The sequence below is a fragment of the Leuciscus leuciscus genome (genome assembly GCF_965113295.1).
Source record: "Leuciscus leuciscus genome assembly, chromosome: 15".
Lineage (NCBI taxonomy): Eukaryota > Metazoa > Chordata > Actinopteri > Cypriniformes > Leuciscidae > Leuciscus > Leuciscus leuciscus.
This window is the reverse complement of record NC_138739.1, coordinates 2,579,686-2,603,465: the sequence shown is the minus strand read 5'-3', so window position 1 is coordinate 2,603,465 and position 23,780 is coordinate 2,579,686. Positions and strand designations below refer to the sequence as shown.

General features: G+C 40.9%; 1 protein-coding gene across 1 annotated transcript; it reads right to left on the bottom strand.

The window, feature by feature from the left end:
* Positions 1 to 9,915: 9,915 nt before the first annotated feature.
* On the bottom strand, positions 9,916 to 23,313 carry LOC309475300 (guanylyl cyclase-activating protein 1-like). The gene is made up of 4 exons (XM_082138023.1): positions 21,507 to 23,313; positions 18,819 to 18,968; positions 12,225 to 12,315; positions 9,916 to 11,582 (listed from the first exon to the last, which is right to left on the bottom strand). Exons 1-4 carry the CDS (start codon positions 21,702 to 21,704, stop codon positions 11,443 to 11,445), a joined length of 579 nt encoding a protein of 192 aa, XP_081994149.1. The 5' UTR covers positions 21,705 to 23,313; the 3' UTR covers positions 9,916 to 11,442.
* Between the last annotated feature and the right edge of the window lie 467 nt (positions 23,314 to 23,780).

Here is a 23,780-nt window from a genome sequence, read left to right as displayed (position 1 = left end):
GGTTCTTAAATAGTTTTCAACACTGATAATAATCAGAAAGGTTTATTGAGCAGCGAATCAGCAGATTAGAATGATTTCTGAAGGATCATGTGACACTGAAAATCCAGCTTTGCAAAATAGAAAACAGTTCTTATAAATAATATCAATGTTTTACTGCATTTTTGGATCAAGTCAAAGAACAGACTTTCAAAAACATTACAAAATATGAATTATTCCAAGCTTTTGACGGATATAATGTTCAGAACAGGACAGAAGAGGTCCATCTATATGCTGAAATATGACTTCACATGTACCTGAGAGCAGATCCTCCATCAGCGGCGGGTCAGCAGTGAAGAGGACCTGGTGGAGAACCGTGTGGAGAACCGTCCTCCAGGTCTTCAGCACGACCTGACCTGGTGCGGGACACAAACCTCACACAGAAACATTAAAAATACATTAGTTTTACACATACCTCCAGCAGATCTCTCCTCACGGCTCGTCAGCACGTCTGTGATGAACATGACACATAGTGATGAACGAGTGCAGTTTACTGTGGTTTCCCAGTGGAGCGCCACTTGTTGGGGTTGTAGGGCTTCAGGCTGCTGGGTTTGTGCCGGTGGTCCGTTTCCCAGGAGAACCTGAAGCCACAGGTGGGCTTTTGGGCCGTGAAGAAGGGCATCAGCGTGTTCTGCGAGTTCAGGATGTCTAAGGGCCTCATGGGCTTCAGGGGCCACTGGGAGTTCAGGGGGTTCAGGGGCCTCTGGGGGTTCAAGGGGTTCAGGGGCAGCTGGGGTTTCAGGGGGTTCAGGGGCCTCTGGGGGTTCAGGGGCAGCTGGGGTTTCAGGGGGTTCAGGGGCAGCTGGGGTTTCAGAGGGTTCAGGGGGCTCAGGGGCCTCTGGGGGTTCAGAGGGTTCAGGGGGCTCAGGGGCCTCTGGGGGTTCAGGGGGCTCAGGGGCCTCTGGGGGTTCAGAGGGTTCAGGGGGCTCAGGGGCCTCTGGGGGTTCAGGGGTAGCTGGGGTTTCAGGGGGTTCAGGGGCCTCTGGGGGTTCAGAGGGTTCAGGGGTTTCAGGTTCCCACAGCTGTTCGGAGCTCGGGGTCCGACTTGCTCCAGGGATCTGCTCATGAAGACCATCTCCCGCATCTCCACCAGAGCCTGAACACATGAGGGATTATTAACATGGTTTGAGATTAACTTTATCATTCACCGGCCAATTTGGCTGCTACATTTCTTAAGTTATCGACTATTCAGAACTTCTACAAGAAAAGAAGAACTTCTTAAGAAAAAGAAAATAGGCAAGGCAAGGCAAGGCAAGGCAAGTTTATTTATATAGCACATTTCATACACAATGGCAATTCAAAGTGCTTTACATAGAAGAAATTAAAATAATAAAAAGAAATAAGAATAATTAAAACAGTTTAGAAAAATAAGAAATAAAAAACAGTACAAACAGTCGGACGAACATTTGTACAGTGCTCATTCAGTAAATGCATAGTTAAACAGATGTGTTTTGAGTCTGGATTTGAATGTGACTACAGTAGGAGCACATCTGATCTCCTCTGGAAGCTGGTTCCAGCTGCGGCTGGCATAATAGCTAAAAGCAGACTCACCATGCTTAGAGTGAACCCTTGGTATTTCAAGCTGATATGATCCTAATGATCTGAGTGATCTGTTGGGTTTATATTCAGTGAGCATATCTGCAATGTATTGAGGTCCTAGGCCATTGAATGATTTATATACCAGTAATAATACTTTAAAATCAATCCTAAGTTTAACTGGGAGCCAGTGTAAAGACCTGAGGACTGGTGTGATATGTTCATATTTTCTGGTTCTGCTCAGAATCCTAGCGGCAGCGTTCTGTATGAGCTGCAACTGTCTGATGGTCTTTTTGGGAAGGCCAGTGAGGAGTCCATTACAATAATCCACCCTGCTGGTGATGAAAGCATGCACAAGTTTCTCTAAGTCTTGTCTGGAAACAAAGCATCTAATTCTTGCAATATTTTTCAGATGATAGTATGCTGATTTAGTTATTGCTTTGACATGACTACTGAAACTAAGGTCTGACTCTAGTGTCACTCCAAGATTCCTGACTTGATTTTTGGTTGTTTGACCCCTAGAGTGAAGGTATGCGTTCACCTTGAGAACTTCATCTTTGTTTCCAAACGCAATGACTTCAGTTTTGTCTTTGTTTAACTGAAGAAAGTTTTGACACATCCAACTGTTGACTTCATCAATGCATTGGCACAGGGAGTCAATGGGGCTATAATCGTTGGGCGATAGGGCTAAGTAGAGCTGTGTGTCGTCTGCATAGCTGTGGTAAGCAATTTGGTTATTTCTCATTATTTGGCTCATTGGGAGCATATACAGGTTGAACAGGAGTGGCGCAAGAATTGAGCCTTGAGGGACTCCGCATGTCATGGGTGTCCACTCAGACTTATGGTCTCCTATACTCACATAATAACCTCTCCCATCTAAGTATGACCTGAACCATTTTAGGACTATCCCAGAAAGCCCCACCCAGTTTTCCAGCCTGTCCAGAAGTATGTTGTGATCGACAGTGTCAAATGCAGCACTGAGGTCGAGTAGTACCAGCACTGATAATTTGCCTGAGTCAGTATTTAAGCGAATATCGTTTATTATCTTTATGAGCGCTGTCTCTGTGCTGTGGTGCGGTCGGAAACCAGATTGAAAATTGTCAAAGTATCCATTCGAGCATAAGAATTTGTTCAGCTGATTGAAGACAACTTTTTCAATGATCTTACCTATGAAAGGAAGATTTGAGATTGGTCTATAGTTGCTTAATATGGTCTTATCCAGATTGCTCTTTTTCAGGAGGGGCTTGACAACTGCAGTTTTTAGGGAGTTTGGAAAACTCCCAGAGAGAAGTGAAGCATTTACCACTTCTAGAAGATCTGCTTCTAAACTGTTTAACACACTTTTGAAAAAAGATGTGGTAAGTGTGTCAAGAGCGCAGGTTGATGTTTTAAGGTGCTGTACGGTTTCTTCCAAAATTTTGCCATCAATTTCTTTGAAATCAGACATAGTAACTTTCTCAGGTGGTTTGATCTGTCTGACCCCAGCGCAACTCAAGGATGTGCTGATCACCTTTCTGATATTATTGATTTTGTCAGAGAAGAAGGAAGCAAACTCACTGCACTTGCTGTCTGAGAGCATTTCACTGGGAATCTGGCTTGGGGGGTTTGTCAGTCTCTCTACAGTAGCAAAAAGAGTGCGTGTGTTGTTTAAATTACTGTTTATAATATTTGAGAAGAAAGTCTGTCTAGCTTTGCCTAGTTCCATATTGAAAGCATGCAGGCTGTCTTTGTAGATGTTATAATGGACTACAAGTTTTGTCTTCCGCCACATGCGCTCTGCTTTTCTGCATTGTCTTTTCATATTTTGCACTGCTGTTGAGTTTCTCCAAGGTGCCTTTTGTCTGCCACTCTTCTTCCTGACTTTCACAGGAGCAATATCATCAATTACACCTTTAACTTTTGAGTTAAAAGAATCAAGGAGAAAATCAACAGAGTCAGCAGATATGCTTGGTGTTAAAGATATAGCCTTCATAAATAGGACACTAGTGTTCTCATTTAAGCATCTCTTCTTGACAGACACAGATCTAGCTTCAGTGGCAGGAGAGATCAATATATCAAAGAAAATACAGAAATGATCAGACAGTGCTACATCCTTAATAACAATCGATGAGATGTTTAGACCCTTACTGATAAGTAAATCTAAAGTGTGTCCACGATTGTGTGTGGGTCCATGTACATGCTGAGTCAGATCAAAAGTTTTTAAAACAGTTTTGATTTCTTTTGCCATATTATTTTCTGCATTATCTATATGGATGTTAAAATCTCCAGCAATGGCAAAACAGTCAAACTCTGAGGTAATTGTTGATAACAGTTCTGTAAAGTCCTCAGCAAAGGCTGGAGAGTATTTTGGAGGCCTGTAAATAATGAAAAGTAAAATGCGTGGAGCACCTTTTAACACAATACCCAGATATTCGAAAGACAAGTAATTCCCAAATGATATTTGCTTACATTGATAGATATCTTTAAAAAGAGCAGCTAGACCCCCACCTCTCTTAACAGCTCTGCAGACACTCATAAAAGTAAAGTTAGGAGGGGATGTTTCATTGAGGATTGTTGCACTGCAGCTGGCTTCTAGCCAGGTTTCATTTAGAAGCATAAAATCCAGGTTGTTTGTGGTTATTAAGTCGTTGACTAGAAGTGATTTATTTTTAAGTGAGCGAATGTTTAAAAGAGCTAACTTAACAGACTTACTTTTCCCCACAGCAATATTAGTTTGACGTGTAATAGGCACCAGATTAGTTGGGTTTGCTGTACGGCTATTGAAGGCCTTAGACTTTCTATCATGTAATAGAACAGCAATAGAGAAAGATACAGGCACACTGGGTTCCCGCTTGTTTTGTAAACATTTGAGAAAGTTACTGTTATCAAAACGGGGACCCGACACATATCACTGAGAGCTTTGAGCAGTTGTTTTTGGTTCACCTCGAGCAGAAGGAGGAGGGTGTGGGCCCTGGCGTTGTGGCAGAGGCCGAAGAGCTCTCACGAAGTATTTGTTTACTTATTTAAACGGTAATTTCCGCAGCATAGCGATGACGATTCTGGAATGTCTCTGAGGCTGTGACGTCATATGGACTGCCGCTGTGATTATGACGTCATAGTAACTGACACTGGACTGCAGGAACACACACTCGCTCAGCCTGACAGACTCACTCACACACACTTAAGACATTGAAGCGGAGATCATGGACACACGCACCAAGGGAAAACGGCTAAAAGAGACTCAGGTAACACACACACACACACACACACACACACACACACACACAGTCACTCTGATATTACTGTGCGATAATAACCAGGTTTTGAAATGAGCTGTGGCGGAAAACACTGTCAAACCACGAGCCAGTTTGTCGTATTAGTTATTATGTTCACTCGCTTTGCTGGGGAAGTTCGTGTAAGACAAATCTGTGCAGATTTAGCAGATTTTATGATATATTAAATACTGCGTATTGCTCAGAATCTGCCCATATCTGCTCACTTGAACACACACGTCACTACACAACTAATAACAGCACTTGCTCATTTGCACTGAAGCAACAGCGAAGATTAAAACACATTTGAATGAATGAATGAATGAATGAATGAATGAATGAATGAGGCATTTATTTACATTTGGTGAACAGAAACAACATCATATTTCTGATGTTCTTAAAATAAATGAACCAGATTAACTATGTAACAGCTTATATATATATATGAAGAGTTCAGATGCAAAAGCCTCTTAGTGCCATCTGAAATTTTCTTCTAGAATGGTCATTTTTATCAAGCTTGTATATTTAAGTTCAGTCATTTCACTTAAATGACAATTAATAGGTAATTTTAGCAACATTATACACAATTTAACTTATACACACATAACATTTGGATTTCATACATTAATTTTCTATTCAAACACAATCCTGTCATCCAACATCTTCCTCTTTCATCCTCATAAATGTGTGTTAGGTGGACAGATTATAATACAGGACAAAGAACATCAGAAATATGATGTTGTTTCTGTTCACCAAATGTAAATAAATGCCTCATTCATTCATTCATTCATTCATTCATTCATTCATTCAAATGTGTTTTAATCTTCGCTGTTGCTTCAGTGCAAATGAGCAAGTGCTGTTATTAGTTGTGTAGTGACGTGTGTGTTCAAGTGAGCAGATATGGGCAGATTCTGAGCAATACGCAGTATTTAATATATCATAAAATCTGCTAAATCTGCACAGATTTGTCTTACACGAACTTCCCCAGCAAAGCGAGTGAACATAATAACTAATACGACAAACTGGCTCGTGGTTTGACAGTGTTTTCCGCCACAGCTCATTTCAAAACCTGGTTATTATCGCACAGTAATATCAGAGTGACTGTGTGTGTGTGTGTGTGTGTGTGTGTGTGTGTGTGTGTGTGTGTGTTACCTGAGTCTCTTTTAGCCGTTTTCCCTTGGTGCGTGTGTCCATGATCTCCGCTTCAATGTCTTAAGTGTGTGTGAGTGAGTCTGTCAGGCTGAGCGAGTGTGTGTTCCTGCAGTCCAGTGTCAGTTACTATGACGTCATAATCACAGCGGCAGTCCATATGACGTCACAGCCTCAGAGACATTCCAGAATCGTCATCGCTATGCTGCGGAAATTACCGTTTAAATAAGTAAACAAATAGGCTATAAAACCTTATTATATATTCGTATACAGATGTACAGACTTACTGGGATTCACTGCCACTTTTAAACATTAATGTAAAAGCTCGATGAAATATAATTTAATGAATTTAACGGAGTAAACCACTGCATTTGGCTAATATTTCAGAAGTCGTGAATACTTTGAGGATTCTGACCCGAAACTCGCCGCCATTTTAACAGCAAAACCTAAAAATCAAAGAGAGCTGCGTCACACAAAAGGCGGGAAAACTAAGTTTTATATATTATAAAACCTATAATAACAAATTAAGCTATTTGAGTGAAGTAGGAATGAAACTTGCGAATTATTTGTCACAAAAGTGTTTCGTAAACACGAGCAGATGTCTAAAGCATATTCACAAGAATTAAAGATGTTATGAAAGTGAAATCTATCAACTATCAAGAAATCAGAAGCATAAATCAGTTTAAAACCAGAATTTCCTTCATGTTTTACTCAAATACTGTATATAATACCTCTAATAATAGTCTCTGCTGTAGATATTACTGGTGATGTTGATGCATAGAAAGAACAGCATTAGAAAGCTTTTGTAACATTATACACTACCGTTCAAAAGTGTGTGTGTGTGTGTGTGTGTGTGTGTGTGAGTGTGTTAATAAATTAATACTTTTATTCAGCAAGGATGAATTAAATTGATCAAAAGTGACAGTAAAAACATTCATATTGTTACAAAAGATTCTATTTCAAATTAAATGCTGTTCTTTTGATCTTTCTATTCATCAAAGAATCCTGAATAATATCATGCATCAGTTTCCACAAATATATGAACAACACTGATAATAATCATAAATGTTTCTTGATAATCAAATCATCATATTAGAGTGATTTGTGAAGGATCATGTGACACTGAAGACTGGAGTAATGATGCTGAAAATTCAGCTTTGATCACAGGAATAAATTACACTTTACTAGATATTCACATTGAAAACAGATGATTTACACTGGAATAATATTTCACACAACTTTAATATAGCTTTTATTTGCTGTTATCGTGTTGGTTTACTTTCTTCTGTGTAAGCACCTTAAGAAGCTTGCTTTAAAAGAGCAATATAAAATAGAGTTTATTATATTCACTGTAAGAAAGTGCTGACACTACATGTAATATTAGCAGTCCAGTTAAAGCTGCAGTCTGTAGTTTCTCCTCTCTGTCGCCCTCTCTGTTCGAAATCTGCACAATCACACATTCTACATTTTGGAAGTCTGACCTACATAAGAATCTTCACTGGAAAATGTCGTCAGAACGAGTATCATCACTTTTGTTCTGACCAACTAAGGGGAAAAAGCATTGCAGTAAATCAAGCTGATTAAATCTAACGATCACTCATCACATCACGTCAAAGTCAAACCGTGCAAATTATACTTTGTTCTCAAATTGTTAATGTTAACAACATCAGCATTGCGTGACGACATTAATGCCCCTCCGATATTATCCTTGTTTCCGCATGGTCCGGTTGAGGTCTCTTTTTCTCTCCGAAGTTCGAATCTCCAGCATCCTCACACTATCAGCTCGAATTTCCCGCTGAAATCCACCAGTACCACTGGAGTTAAACACATTATTACAAGCCGTTGTGAGTCGAGCTACGGCAAGCAGAGAGTGTTGAACACTGCCTGGTGATGGACTTGCTCAAACATTTATTTTGGATCATTTTTAACCCAAAAACGCTCCGGACTGCTTTTGGCCATTCCTGGACAGCCTGGATCCGTGTGGATTGCTCTGCTGACCATGCAGCAAAATACAACTCCCCAGACTTTCATTGTGACTCTTTTTCTGACATTATCTTTGACCTGATAGGGTCCAAACAGGTCAACTGCTGTGAACTCAAATGGAGATGCTGGCCTGGTTCTCTCTTGAGGCAGATCACCCATCACTTGCTGACATCTTCTCACTCTGGCTTTCTTGCAGACCACACAATTTTCAATGACTTTTCGAGCAATTATTCGCCCCTTGATGACCCATGCTCTCTTTCTCACCTTCAATAGAGTCGCAGCCACACCCTCGTGACCCTTGCTGTGAGCTTCCTGAACCAGCAATGTTGAGACCCAGGCACTGCAAGGTAAGAGGGGTACACCAACTCTGTCTTCATTAAAGGCTTGGACTCGCCCACCACAAACCAGTAACCCAGTTTCTTCTTCTTTGAAGACTACCAGCCGGTCTATTGTGGTTGCTGGAAAGGTCACCCCCTCTTGTGTGGCAAGAAAAAGATCTCTTAAAGCATCTTGGCGCTCTGTCGTGGTGATGACCCCGGTTGACGAAACCGCCTCCCACTTTGGAGCTCCCAGGATCTTACTTTTAGCTGCAAAGCATTTTGCTGCCCTCCAGACCCAGGCGATCATCTTGACCAGGTGAGTGAGGTTGCTGAACCGTCTTTCATCCACCAGGTTTCGGACAGCAGCACCAGCAGGTGGCCTTCGATGCTCCAGGTCTGGTGGCTCCTTCTTCACCTGAGCTCTTGTGAGCGCCGCAGCAAATGATTTCTTCTGCATCCTTCCAACACTCTCTCTGGCAGTTGCTGATACATCCTTTGCAGACTTAATCGGCCACTTCTCAGCTGGTAGACTCAGGAATTTTGGTCCTTGCTGCCATGGTGAATTTTCAGCCAACTCCTTTGGGCCAGCCCCACGAGTAATGATGTCAGCGATGTTCAGAGGTCCAGGAATCCACCACCAATCCTGAAGTTGTGTGCTGCTTTGGATTTCTCCAATCCTGTTGGCAAAAAAGGTCTGGAAGCCATAGCTCTCACGTTGAATTGAACAAAGTACTGTTTGGCTATCAACAAAGTGGTACCACTGCTTGACTTGAATTCGCCCATGTTGTTCAAAGTACCTCTTTAACCGGGCGGCGAATACTGCTCCACATAGCTCTGCCTTGACCGCTTCCCCCTTATGGTCTAGGGGAGCCAGCTTAGCTTTGGACTCCACCAGCCTCACCGTCGGACCTTGGTCACAGTCCCACCGCAAATACAGGACGGCACCATAAGCATGCTCGCTGCCATCAGAAAAGGTAATTGCATCAGGCTCAGCTGGCACGCTCACTGGTGTCAGGGCTCTAGGGAACTTGACTTTGCTCAGCTCAGCATATTCTTCAAAAAGCCTGATGGCATCTTCTCTAAGCTTTTCTGATAGTGCAAGGTCCCAAGTGTCTCTGACGGTGCTACATTTGGGTTTGGCCTCTTGAAATGCTCTCCGAACCAAAATGGCTCCTTTCTGCTTTACAGGTGTCGTCAGACCAACTGGGTCATACAGCCCAGAAACTTGACTAAGCAACTCTCGTCGTGTTAGTGGGTCTGGCGTTTGAGCTCTCACCTCTTCCAGTTGAAGGACTTTCAAATAAAGTTTCAAATAAAGCTGAAATAAAATGTAAAAAAAATAGATGGAAAAGTATGGTATATATATATAAATATTTAAATATTAAGAATTAGTATTATGACAAAAACATAAAATTACTGAACATGAAAATATAAAAATAAAAGCTTATTCACAATAATAATAAATACTTTAATAGTATATAAATCATTCTAAAATAACGCTGATTATTAGCGTTATGTTACGTGTATTTTATTACAAATATTTGGGACATAAATACAAAATTGCATTGATTGTCAATAATACGATATATCATGTCACATATTTTGAGGCAGTTTATAGTTATTATTCTGCATACAATGAACACGTTTCAGGTTTTATTTTGAAAAGGGAATCCAAGTGTAATAACATTATAAATGTGTCCTACAAAAATATAATACAGCAAGTTTTTTTTAACATAAAAATAAATGTTATTCGTCTGCACCGACATGTAGCGCCGCTGTGCTTCAGGCGTCCCGAGTTCGAGTCCCGGCTCATGGACCTTTCCCAATCCCATCCAGCCTCTCTCTTTCGCACCTCACTTCCTGTCTAGCTAATGTCCTATCCTAATAAAAAAGCCACAAAAAAACCGGCAAAAAAAAATCTTTAAAACACAAAAACAATTGTTATTCCCCTGAGAAACATCACGGGACTGAAGAAATGTTGTATTTCACAGGAACGATTCGAACAGAGGAAACATATATAAGTGCACTTAAAGGGTTTGCTCTAGTTTCAGTAACGTATTGGGCCCTATTTTAACGATCTGAAACGCAAGTATCAAATGCAAAACGCAAGTAACTTTGTGGGCGGATCTCGGGCGCTGTTGCTATTATACCGGCGGGATAAATTACTCTTGCGCCCGGCGTAGCTTCAATATTCATAGGTGTGGTTTGGGCGTAACGTGAAATAAACCAATCAGAGCATCATCTCACATTCCCTTTAAGAGCAGGCGCGCTTGTTCCATGCCGGATTGCTATTATAACAGCGGATTTGCCAGGCGCACGCCAGGAGCGGTTCACAGCCGAGGAGACCGACGTTCTCGTCAGGGCCGTAAAACACAGTGACATTGGGGACGGAGAAACATACCCACATTAGCTTCGGTTAAACAGGCGTATAATAATTTGGGTATATGTGTAAGCTAGATTTATGCCTATTTTTTCACATCTTCGTGGACACAACAATGACTTCCCTCGTGTGGTAATATTTTTCCTTGTAATAATGTATGGTTTTCTAAAAATGGGAACTGCTGCGTCTGTGTGTAGATGAGATAAGCAAAGTGTATGCCCGTTGTTCACACGCTACATTGATTATGGCCAAGCATGCGCCCTTAAAATAGCATATGAATAACATGCGCAACACACCACTGACTTTAGGCTAGGTTTCTCCTGGTCAGTGGCGGAATTGTTTTCTGAAACTGCAAAATAGCACCAGGGAACGATTGCGCTGGAACACGCCTCCTCATCTCGCTGAACCGCCCCCGGGAGCGCAAGTTCATTCCCTAATTTACCGTGTACTTGTGTCTACACGTGTGTCTGTGTAGGGAAAAGTCTGCTGTGCGCGGGTGCAAAATAGGAATGATACATGCGTCGGTGTACAAAGTCAATTGCGCTGGGTGTGAGATAGGGCCCATAGTCACTAACGTAATTCTGTGAGATTACAGGAGAATAATCAGCTGTTGGCTCTTAAAGTTCAGTCCGACACAGTTAATCCTGTTAATATCTGATGTGTCGAGGGTTTAAACCTCTTCACTCAACAGTCGAGTCCAGACGCCGCTCACAGATCCAGAGACAGCACTACCGTCATCATCTTCATCATCATCATCATCTTCATCATGATCTCGGGCTGGTCTGGGTCAGGTGACCTTCTGCTCAGAGTTGATCTCGCTGTAGATCTTGTTGACGATATGAGACAGATCTAAAGTCTGGGTCAACATCTTCAAGAGCTCCTCGTCTGCCTGGATTCCCTCCATGAACTCATCCAGAGACAGAACACCTAAACACACACAGTTACAGATTTATACTGTAGCATTAGCATTAATTCAGAAAGACTCCACAGTGATAAATGAACTCTTCTGGGGGTTTATCTGAGACCACACTCAAGAGTGTTAAAAGTGTTTCAAATAAGAGTGTTAAAGGAACACTGAAGCAGTGTTAAAGTTAATGAGATAATCAAGTGATTAATTGAGTGATGATTGAGCGTTACTGAAGACACCTGATGCTAACAAGCTGAATCACCAAAGGAGAAAAATCACAATTTAAAAGTCACCATTATGATGATCAGTGTTTTGTTTAGTTGGGCTCTTGATCTTTAAATTATTAACATTAGATTTTGTTTGGCTGCTGTAACTGAGTTGTAATAGCAAGATGAACAAAGAGAAAAGATAAGATGGTGTTGGTTATGTTTTCACATAATAATCATTTGATCTGAATCACTGAACTCATTTAGAGCCTAATCTCTGAGTTAGGGTTACCCTATTGATTACAGCAGCACTGTGACTCTACAGCATTAGATAGATAGATAGATAGATAGATAGATAGATAGATAGATAGATAGATAGATAGATAGATAGATAGATAGATAGATAGATAGATAGATAGATAGATAGATAGATAGATAGATAGATAGATAGATTACCATCTCCATTCAGATCAATCTTGTCGAACACCATGTCAGTGAACTCTTCTGCTGAAACCTCCTGCTCTATTCCACTAATGGCTCGAATGGCCTGAAGCAGAAAAACAACAGCAGGTGCAAGTGAGTTCAGTGAGTCCTGAGGATCCTCTTAAGCTGCGTTCACACCAAACGCGAATAGAGCGTCTGGCGCAAGTGATTTCCATGTTAAGTCAAGTCAAGTCAAGTCAAGTTTATTTGTATAGCGCTTTTCACAATACAGATTGTATCAAAGCAGCTTCACAGTATTAAATTAAAATAATACAACAAAGTTTGTTTCAAGAGGAATTTATTGATTGATCAAATTAAATTAAATATCCCCAAAATATCCCCAACTGAGCAAGCCAAAGGCAACAGTGGCAAGGAACCGAAAAACTTCATCAAGTGACCTAATGGTGTCCTAAAACTCCATCAGGTGACCTAATGGAGAAAAAAAAAACCTTGGGAGAACCCAGGCTCAGTCGGGGGCCAGTTCTCCTCTGGCATTTATGAGCTAGAGGCCGGATTGTAGTTTGAACTGTAGGATTATATGAATGCCTGGCTGAAGAGATGCGACTTTAATCTAGTTTTAAACTGGGAGAGCGAGTCTGAGCAACGAACAGTATCAGGAAGACTATTCCAGAGTTTTGGAGCCAAATGTGAGAATGCTCTCCCTCCTTTGGTGGTTCTGGATATCCTAGGTATGACCAAAAGCCTTGAATTTAGTGATCTTAAAGAGCGCGATGGATTATAGGGTGATAAAAGATCCGTTAAATAGACTGGAGCTAAGCCGTTTAGGGCTTTATAGGTCAGTAGCAATACCTTGAAATTAATACGGAACTTTATAGGTAACCAATGCAGTGATGATAAAATCGGTGTTATATGATCATATTTTCTTGATCTAGTAAGAACTCTAGCGGCGGCATTTTGGACTAACTGTAGCTTGTTTATTGAGGATGCAGGACAACCAGCTAATAAAGCATTACAGTAATCCAGTCTCGAGGTCATGAATGCATGAACTAACTTTTCTGCATCAGAAACTGATAGCATATTACGTAGCTTAGCAATGTTTCTAAGGTGGAAAAATGCTGTTTTTGTAACATATGAAATATGATTTTCAAAAGACAGGTTACAATCGAGTATGACACCCAGGTCTTTTACTGTAGAGGATAAAGTAACAGGACATCCTATGATGTTAAAGTTGTATTGTGCGAGGTTTTGTGGGCGGTTTTTTGAACCGATAAGTATTACCTCTGTCTTGTCTGGATTTAATAAAAGAAAATTACGGGTCATCCAATATTTTATATCTTTAACACACTCTGTCAATTTGGAAAATTTTGCGTTTTCATCCGGCCGTGATGAAATATATATTTGAGTGTCATCAGCATAACAATGGAAACTAATTCCATGTTTCCTTATAATATTTCCAAGTGGCATCATATATATTGAAAATAACAGAGGGCCTAATACAGATCCCTGCGGCACTCCATAGTTTACTGGAGTTATGATCGATTTTTCTCCATTTAAATAGACAAAATGGTAGCGGTCAGATAGGTATGATTTGAACCAGCTTAGTGCTTGTCCTTGAACACCAGTATAATTTTGTAGTCGATCTAAGAGTAATGTATGATCTATAGTATCGAACGCAGCACTAAGATCAAGTAAAACTAGTATTGAGATACAGCCTTGGTCAGAAGCTAAAAGTAAATCATTTGTGATTTTAACGAGCGCAGTTTCAGTGCTATGATGCGGTCTGAATCCAGACTGAAACTTTTCATAGATATCATTTTGTTGCAAGAAAGAGCCCAGTTGAGCGGACACCACTTTTTCTAATATTTTAGACATAAATGGAAGATTTGAAATGGGTCTATAATTTGCTAGATTATTATGATCTAATTGTGGTTTCTTAATGAGAGGTTTTATAACTGCCAGTTTAAATGTTCTTGGAACATGACCTAAAGATAAAGACGAGTTAATAATATTGAGGAGAGGCTCTTCCACTACAGGTAACACTTCTTTCAGTAGTTTAGTTGGTATAGGATCTAATAAACATGTTGTTGTTTTAGATGAAGTGATAAGTTTATTTAGCTCTTTTTGTTCTATAGTTGCAAAGCACTGTAATTGTTCTTTCGGGGTGATAATTGAAGCTGAATTATAAGGCGCGATTGAAGATTGAACGTTTACAATTGTGGTTCTGATGCTTTCTATTTTCTCAGTGAAGAAGTTCATGAAATCATTACTACTGAACTGTAACGGGATATTTTGTTCGGGTGACGTCTGTTTATTTGTTAGTCTAGCCACGGTGTTAAATAAAAACCTTGGATTGTTTTGGTTGTTTTCTATTAGTTTGCGGAGGTGCTCAGCCCTGGCCGCTTTTAGGGCCTTTTTATAACGTGACATACTGTCTTTCCACGCGATTCTAAAGACCTCTAAATTAGTTTGTTTCCATTTACGCTCTAAAATACGCGTTTCTCTCTTTAAAACATGCGTAGTATTGTTATACCATGGTGCTTTATTTTTCTCTCTGACCTTTTTTAATTTAATAGGTGCAACCACATCCAATGTTCTAGAGAGAATGGTGCTCATAGTGCTAGTTAGTTCTTCTAGTTCATCTGTTTGTTTGGGTTCAGGCAGCAGCTGAGACAGATTAGATAAGCAATTTGAGAAATTATCTATGGTGGATGGGAGGATTGTTCTGCCTGGTTGATAACGCGACGCCGCATGACATATTACAGCAGTACGTAATATGCAAGTTACCATGTAGTGATCAGTGACTTCATCACTTTGTGGAATGATATCTATATCGGTTGGATCGGTTCCATGTGATATAATTAAATCGAGTGTATGATTAAGACGATGTGTTGGTCCGGTGACGTTTTGCTTGACCCCAAATGAATTTAATAAATCTGTAAACGCAGCTCCTAACGCATCATTTGGATTATCTACGTGTATGTTAAAATCTCCAACAATTAGTGCTTTATCGACATTGACTAATAGGTCTGAGAGAAAATCTGCAAACTCTTTTAGGAAATCAGCGTAAGGCCCTGGCGGTCTATATACGGTAGCCAAGGCTAGAGATAATAGGGATGTTTTTCTAACATCTAAGAGCGTAACATTTAGTACAAGTACTTCAAATGAAATAAACTTATAACCCGTTTTCTGGGTAACATTTAGAATATCTTTATAAATGGTTGCAACACCTCCGCCACGACCAATCAGACGGGGCTCATGCTTATAACAGTATCCAGGAGGAGTAGACTCATTAATACCGAAATAATCATTTGGTTTAAGCCAGGTTTCAGTAAGGCAAAGTATATCGAAGCTATTATCTGTGACTATTTCATTTACAATAACTGCCTTAGGTGTGAGTGATCTAATGTTTAGAAGACCTAGCTTTAGAAATAGTTTTTGTTTACTAATAGCAACATTTTCTGTTTTAATAACAATTAGATTTTTCCTAGATCCTGCATTAGATTTATTATTTGATCTCACTAAACGAGGAATAGACACGGTTTCTATGCAATGTTCTACACTAGTATTTATATCAGTTGAATTGGTGCAGCAGAGACTATGATTTGGACTTTTGGTTACTAGTCAAAGGGTATTTAACATTTTGGAGATGTTATCTGACAGAAGATCCGCTCCGAATCTGCTTGGGTGTAAGCCATCAGCACGGAAAAGCCTAGGACGCTCCCAAAACAGATTCCAATTATTTACAAAGAGCAGTTTCTGCTCATTGCACCATGACATTAACCATTCATTTAGCGCAAATAATCTGCTGAACTTTTCATGCCCTAGTCGGTACGTGGGAAGCGGTCCTGACACAATGATCGTTGTTTCAGGCGATGTGCTGCGTACCGTATCGATTAGATTCCTGAAGTCTTTCTTCAGAATCTCCGTCTGGCGCAGCCTGATGTCGTTCACTCCCGCGTGCAGGACCACAGTTCCGACGCGCTCGTCACCATTCAGGATCTCGGGAACGTGAGCAGCGATTTCAGAAACACGAGCACCAGGAAAGCAGTGACTTTGCACCTTACTTTTACCTAACATAGCGTGTACATGCCGAACGATGGAATCGCCGATGATCACAACATCGCGTTCTGTTTCGCGTAGAGGGGAGAAGCGGTTTTGTGTCGATAACTCGAAAACCGGGAGGGTCGGAGAAAGTCTTGGTCTAAACCTGACTCGCGTCTTCCGCTGCGGAACCACCCAGGCTTCGTGGTGGCGTGTTGGAGCCGGAGTGAACGAGACCATGGCTGATTTCGACAGATGCTGAGGAACGCACGGAGTAGACGCGGTCGGAGTCAGCGGGTTAGTAACGTTAAACACTGATTTGTGTGCATCGGCGCGTGATGTTTCAAGAGCCAAACACCGGTCTCTCAGCTCGGCCTGTCTCAATAAAAGGTTGTGGATCTGTTTCTCAACAGCTTCCAGCTCAGACTGCAGTGCGTGAAGCTCAAATGTGTCCTCACCTGCACCAAGCGGTAGACTACTTACATCTGATATATTCGCCATTTTAACAGATGGACAGTGAGTTAGCAACGAAGCTACCAGTGATGCTATCAATATTAATACTAATTTATATTATAAGTTTGTTTGTAAGTGAGTGTGGAGAAGACGCGTTCAGCCGTGATCCATGGACGTAACCTTTAAGAGTATGCAGCGTTGGATCACTAATAGGCTTGAGACGCGTCTGCTCAACAGTCCGCGTTGTAACTATGAGGTTTTTTAGGTTTTTTAGTGGTAGGGGTGTAGAGTAGACGCACGATAGGCGAAAAAAAAATGTTTGTTTATAAGTGAGTGTGGAGAAGACGCGTTCAGCCGTGATCCACGGACGTAACCTTTAAGAGTATGCAGCGTTGGATCACTAATAGGCTTGAGACGCGTCTGCTCAACAGTCCGCGTTGTAACAATGAGGTTTGAGCAGTAACATTAGTGTTTACTACTGTTTAAAGAGAAAAATTTAGAATTATAAATCAAATCGATAGAGCTCCAAAAACAACAACGCATTCAGACGCAACGCATGATAATAACAGGACAAGACATTACTCACCGTGTTTGTTGAGTGTTTCTTACTCACCTGAGCTTTTCTGAACTCAAAGGCGCGAGCGCGCGAGAGAAAATAAATAAATAAAAATAGCTGAGCGCACACGGGTGGCGCGTTTACAGGCTAGCGAATTACTAGCGTGTTGTGCTAGTAGTAACGTAAGCTAGCGATGTCAGGGTTGGGTAAGCTGTATTTAGTAGTAATATAAACAACTAGAAATTGTAGTAAATGATGGTTCAAAACAAGGAAATACGAGGCTAAGACGGAGCTTACAGCACCGAAGCAGACACACTCACAGCAGGCAGCGAGAAAAATCAAGAATTATAAATCAAATCGATAGAGCTCCAAAAACAACAACGCATTCAGACGCAACGCATGATAATAACAGGACAAGACATTACTCACCGTGTTTGTTGAGTGTTTCTTACTCACCTGAGCTTTTATGAACTCAAAGGCGCGAGCGCGCGAGAGAAAATAAGTCAATGTAACGACACGTGTACGAGCACCTGGAGGTCCTGCGGCGCGAATGAGGTGTTTAGCGCCGCGCGAATGAGGCGAATTGAGTATCTGCCACGATTTTATTTGGTGCTTTTTGTGCATTTACGCGTTTGACGCCCGAGTTGAAAAATCTGAACTTTGGCATCAGTTCGCGCCGCGTTAACCAATCAGGAGCCTGCTTGCTGGTGTCACGTGGTGAAGTGATGTGATAAACGGGGCAGGCCCGCTTTTCAGTTTATAATGTTATTTTATATGTTTGGCCTCAAAACATTATTTTTGTAATATGACTAATGCCTGGTGTGGCACAACAAAGCAAATCTTTTATCACATATAAAAACTTGATTTCAAAATATGAGACATTAATTTTGTATTGAATGCTATTTATTCCATATCTAAATCTAGATAATATGAAACATTATTATTCTAATGTAAAGACAACCAACATACTTTAGTGTATAAGAACATAGTTCGTGTCTGGACAGTGTTGTGTGAGAAAAAAAATCACAGGACATGTTAATCATTTTTGGAGGCTGGCTCCATTTATCATCAAAACTAAAATAAATGACAGATTATGTGGGTGAGGGCGAGGGTGATCCTCGCTCCGATGCGGGACAACAGGTCCTCAAACTGGGCGCAGGACAGACGGAAGTACCGCTGAAAGCGGCCGTCATCCAGGCGCAGCTCCTGGAGCAAGTGGTGAAACTCGCCAAACTGGGTACGCCTCCCAAGGGTCCGCCTAGCACTGGCCCCTCCCACAAGAAGCGGATTTCGCCTCAGACGCGCGTCAATTTCGCTTCAAACTTTTGCTTTCTACACGCGTCAATTTCGCTCTGGACGCGCGAATGGATTCAAAATGTTCAAGCGTCCAACTAGACGCGGTAGATGTGAATTGTGACGGTAGACACGTTTGGTGTGAATGCGGCATTACACAGACTCAGAGTCCTCATAAGATGATGTTCAGCACAGAAGGAGGGTGTTACTGGTTTAATCTGGTTCCTCCAGCAGGAGCGCTGAAGAGAATCACGTCCTCAAACCTTGAAGATCAGCAGCAGCTCGTCCCGGTCGATGCATCCGCTGCCGTCCATGTCGTAGAGTTTGAAGTACCAGCGTAACTTCTGCTGAACGCCTCCCTTCAGGACCAGACTCAGAGCAGCCACGTACTCCATGAAGTCTATACAGCCGTCCTGACCACACACACACACACACACACACACACACACACACAAATACACACCAAACTATTATACTGGGCCACATATGCATCTGTTAATACACTATATTGCCAAAAGTTTTGGGACGTCTGCCTTTACATCACATTAACTTTAATGACATCCCATTCTTAATCCCGAGGGTTTAATGTGCTTGATTTTATGCAACTGTGGGCATGGAAGTGATTGGAACTTGGAAGACCTGAATTCAGTGATTTGGAGGGTGACCCAATACTTTTGGCAATATAGTGGCATGTGCTCAGCTGATATTGCATAATATTATTAGTTTATTTTAGTTTGTTTATTTTAGTCTCCATGAAGCTGATCCACACAGATCCAGCTCACAGAAATAGAGCAGCAGAGATTAGAAAGCTTTGAGTTCAATGTTGTTAAACATGATTACGGATCGTTCACACCAACTAGAGCGACAACTATATTTACCTCCACACAAGCGCTCTATTTATTATAAACACACAACAGTTTTGCCATCTGTCACTTTAAAGCAGGATGGATTCTGATTGGCTGTCAGCTGGAAAAAAAATTATTCTTAATATGATTCCAGCGATATCGTTCATCAGTGTCGTCGTCGTTATATTCATAGTGTGGACTTTCCTTTTCTCATGGAAATAGAACGATTATTAAAACAGAATCTGTTGATGTCCCGCCCCTTCTCAAACTAAACCCCGCCCCTTCTAGAACTAAACCCCGCCCCTTCTAGAACTAAACTCCGCCCCTTCTCGAACAAAACCCCGCCCCATTTCGAACTAATTACTCTGACTTGCTAGTAATGTTTATCAATATAACAATGTATGATTTTTTAATTTATATTAATTTATAAATTATAATTCTATCATTTTATTTATGTTCATCCAGTGCATTTTAACATAGAATGAACTATATTGAATATAATTTTTTTTTTTCTGGTGTGTTCAGAAATAAAGCCTGGTTCTGAGGACACGAACCCCTCAGTTAACCAGATTAGCGGCTCTGATGGGATTCAGTGAGGATCTCTGACCTGTGCAGTGCTGCTGTTTAGCTGACTTTACCGTATTAACGTATATCTCATTACCCACAATCCTCAGCTGAAGGGACGTGAGGAAACGCACCTCATTTAACCCTCGTTATATCAGCACTTATGCTGACTTTACACTTACAATTACCTGAAACTCCTGTCATAAATATTAAATAATTCATTACTTTCCTGAAAACAAAACTACATAACTTACAATGAAATATCAATAACGTTTTAAATATCTGAATAACCAAATATTATTATTATTGTCATTAATAATAATTGGGTCGTTCCTGGTATTCTGTCTCTTTTTGCCATCATAAAATCATGTAGAAAATCAATTTTGTGTGGTCAAGCTCAGGTAAATAAAGTTCACCATTTATTAAGCAAAATAAGTGAAATGGAGGATCACAAATGTCCACCGTTATAGAGACAAATGAACAACCGTTTCAAATACTTATGGTTGTAGTTTATTGGCTCTGTGTCCATTTAAAAGCATATCAGTTAATAAAATATCAGAAAATATTAATATTGTGCAAGAATTCGACCTACTTTCTCACAAACACATAATTGTACTTTTTTCGTTTTCAGATACAAATGCCTAAAAGGTGTTTTTGTTAAAGTACTGCGATATTAATACTCCAGTAAATTTTAATTTTCACTTAATTATTATGATGTATTTTGCTGATTTTATGAAATTATTGTAAAAAAAACAAAAACAAAAACAACTGCTTAACAGTGATAACAGAGTGGACAAAATAATAACATCCTATATCGCTCACATAACCAGTTACATCATTACTTTAGTTTGAACTGGATTAAGATGGGAAACAATAATGTAAAACATTACAAAAGAACTTTAAATACAAACATGAATTACTTTCACAATCAGATATAACAGGGTGGATATGAGCTAAAATCAGCCACTGCACCGCTTATGAGCAAAAACCTTGATTATAATAAAAAAAAAAAATTTAAATGAATAATTATATAATAATTGAATATATTAGAAATAATCTTTTCTAATATATATCCAACAACAACAAAAAAAAACTATAGTATTATTATACAGTATTTATCATGAAATTGGGATACAGAGCCCTGGGAACAGAGGAACATTTGTGAAAGGGCCCTGTGGTGGTTCAAAATACTGTACAATAATAATAATAGTAATAATAAAATAACCTTAATCAACTTCAATATGCTTGGAGCTCAAATGGTGTTATGTATGACATGTAAGACATGTTTAAAATTGATATTGTTCAACATTTTAAGGCAGTAAGATCACGATCTTTACTGGTGGAGACACACAAGGCACCGAATCCCAGGAATGATCCAATTATTATTATTTTTAAGCGAGGATACAAATGGAATGACTTGATGGAAATATAAATACTAGAGTACATTTATAATAGCATTTAAATGAGGGCGATATGAAAATGCATAATGATATTTTTAATAACAAAAAAAAAAAAACAGTAAATAATAAATGCGTTTCTTACATCGTTCGCGTCGAAGGTCTTGAACATGGTCGTGACGTACTGGTTTGAGGACTCCGACAGATTCTTCAGCCCGAAGAACTTCTTGAACTCGTAGAACGTGAGCTGACCGGACGGACACTCGGTCATGAACTTCCTGTACCACTGGTGCGACTCGCACGCGCTCAGCTCCTCCAGAGACGAACCGGGCGCGTTCCCCATGATGCCGCTGTACCGGAGGAGGTCCGGGAGAGATCAGGCGTTCGGTCCTCGGTTCCCCTCACACACACACACACACACACACACTGACTGAAAGACGAGCTCAGCGCGTGGGACAGGGTTAGTGAGTCTCGACCAATCCCCGCGAGAGGGGCCCGGGATCACCGCTGACGTCACTCTCCTGAATCAGCGCGAATGGTCAGCTGCACACAGCTGAATCTATCTATCTCTGTCCATCTATTTATCTATCTATCTATCTATCTATCTATCTATGCATCTATCTATCTATCTATCTATCTATGCATTTATCAATCTATCTATCAATCTATGCATTTATCAATCTCTGTATCTCTATTTATCTATCTATCAATCTATGCATTTATCTATCTATCTATCAATCTATGCATTTATCAATCTATCTATCTATCTATCTATCTATCTATCTATCTATCTATCTATCAATCTATGCATTTATCAATCTATCTATCTATCTATCTATCTATCTATCTATCTATCTATCTATATATCTATCTATCTATCTACCCAGATAGCACACGTACATCTGCAAGATGTCTGTTAAAGATCACTTCATCTGGAAAGCATCTGCTGTTTACGAACATCTGATTTAACATACATTCTAAATCATTACATCTTAAAAACATCTTCTAAACGTCTATTTGACATCTGACAGGAAACGTCCTATAGATGTACTGCAGATGAGCAAACACTCTTAAAAATACGTCTTCCAGATGTAAACACGCACATCAAATAGACATCTCCGTGATGTACGTGTGCTATCTGGGTATCTATCTATCTATCTATCTATCTATCTATATATCCATCTATATATCCATCCGTCCAACCATTCATCTATCCATCCGTTCTATCTATCTATTCATCCATCCATCATCCGTCTGAAGTGAAACGAGACAGTATAGTGATAAACGAGTGCAGTTTACTGTGGTTTCCCAGTGGCGCTCCTCCACGTGTTGGGGTTGTAGGGCTGCAGGTCTGGATGCGTGATGACGTGGGGTGCTTGTCATCGCCATTAGTTCTCTGTGTTTACCTTCTGAAATAAATGACACACGCATTTGTGTGCTCAACGTGAGAAGTTGTCTCTTGCAAATTACTGCAATTTCCACACTGGTGACCCCGCTGGACGTATCCAGAGACATGACACGACCATGACCGTGAACGCCGTCTCCCTCAAACTCCCCGAATTCTAGGAATCGTCGGCATCGGCATGGTTCACCCAGACTGAAGCGCAGTTTGCGATGCGTGAGATTTCCGCGGATACAACAAAATACTACTACGTTGTGTCGGCTCTCGGAAATTCGAAAGTATACAGCACTCAAAGCCCACCTGTTGACAACGTTTGAACTTCCCAAGTGAGAGCTGAAATAGCCAACACCACAATCACTGACTGTCGGAGACTGGCTGAAGAGGCTGATACATTTTTCCTGGTGAGTCAGGGACATTGTGCGGACACTCTTTTTCCCGTGCACATCACTTCGATGACGCGGGACCACTCCACACTCATCGCTGCAACCACTTCTCGTCGGCTGCAGTCTTCTGGCCCCCAACAGCGTCAGGCTTGTGTTTCTACCATGCAAAGTTTGGAACTAAGGCTAACAAATGCCATTCACCGTGCAGTTTCGGCGGTTCGGGAAACACTCTGTAGTGGCCATGAGTGTCGGCCGCGTAGGCAGGCTGCTTTCCATCCGCAACAGCATCTCCAGACGCCGTTTTCTGTGTGACACGGGAGCACAGAGGAGAATCCCTGCATCCCGTTTGGACATGGTGCCCGCCTATGGAAGCTGCCAATAGCCCCATCCGCACATATGGAACGAGGTCGAATTGTGATTCAGAGGACAGCAGTTCAGCTGGGACTTTGTTACAGCAAAGGTTTGCCGTCCCCTCCTCGGTGCTGATTTTTTGTGTGCATGTGGACAGTTGGTAGATGTAAAGAACCGCTGTCTGATTGACGCCATCACGTTTTGTTCTTATATGTACACGCTCAGCGGGGCCGACTCCATACAACTGTCTAGCATGCTCTCAGCTTCCGATGATTTCCACCGT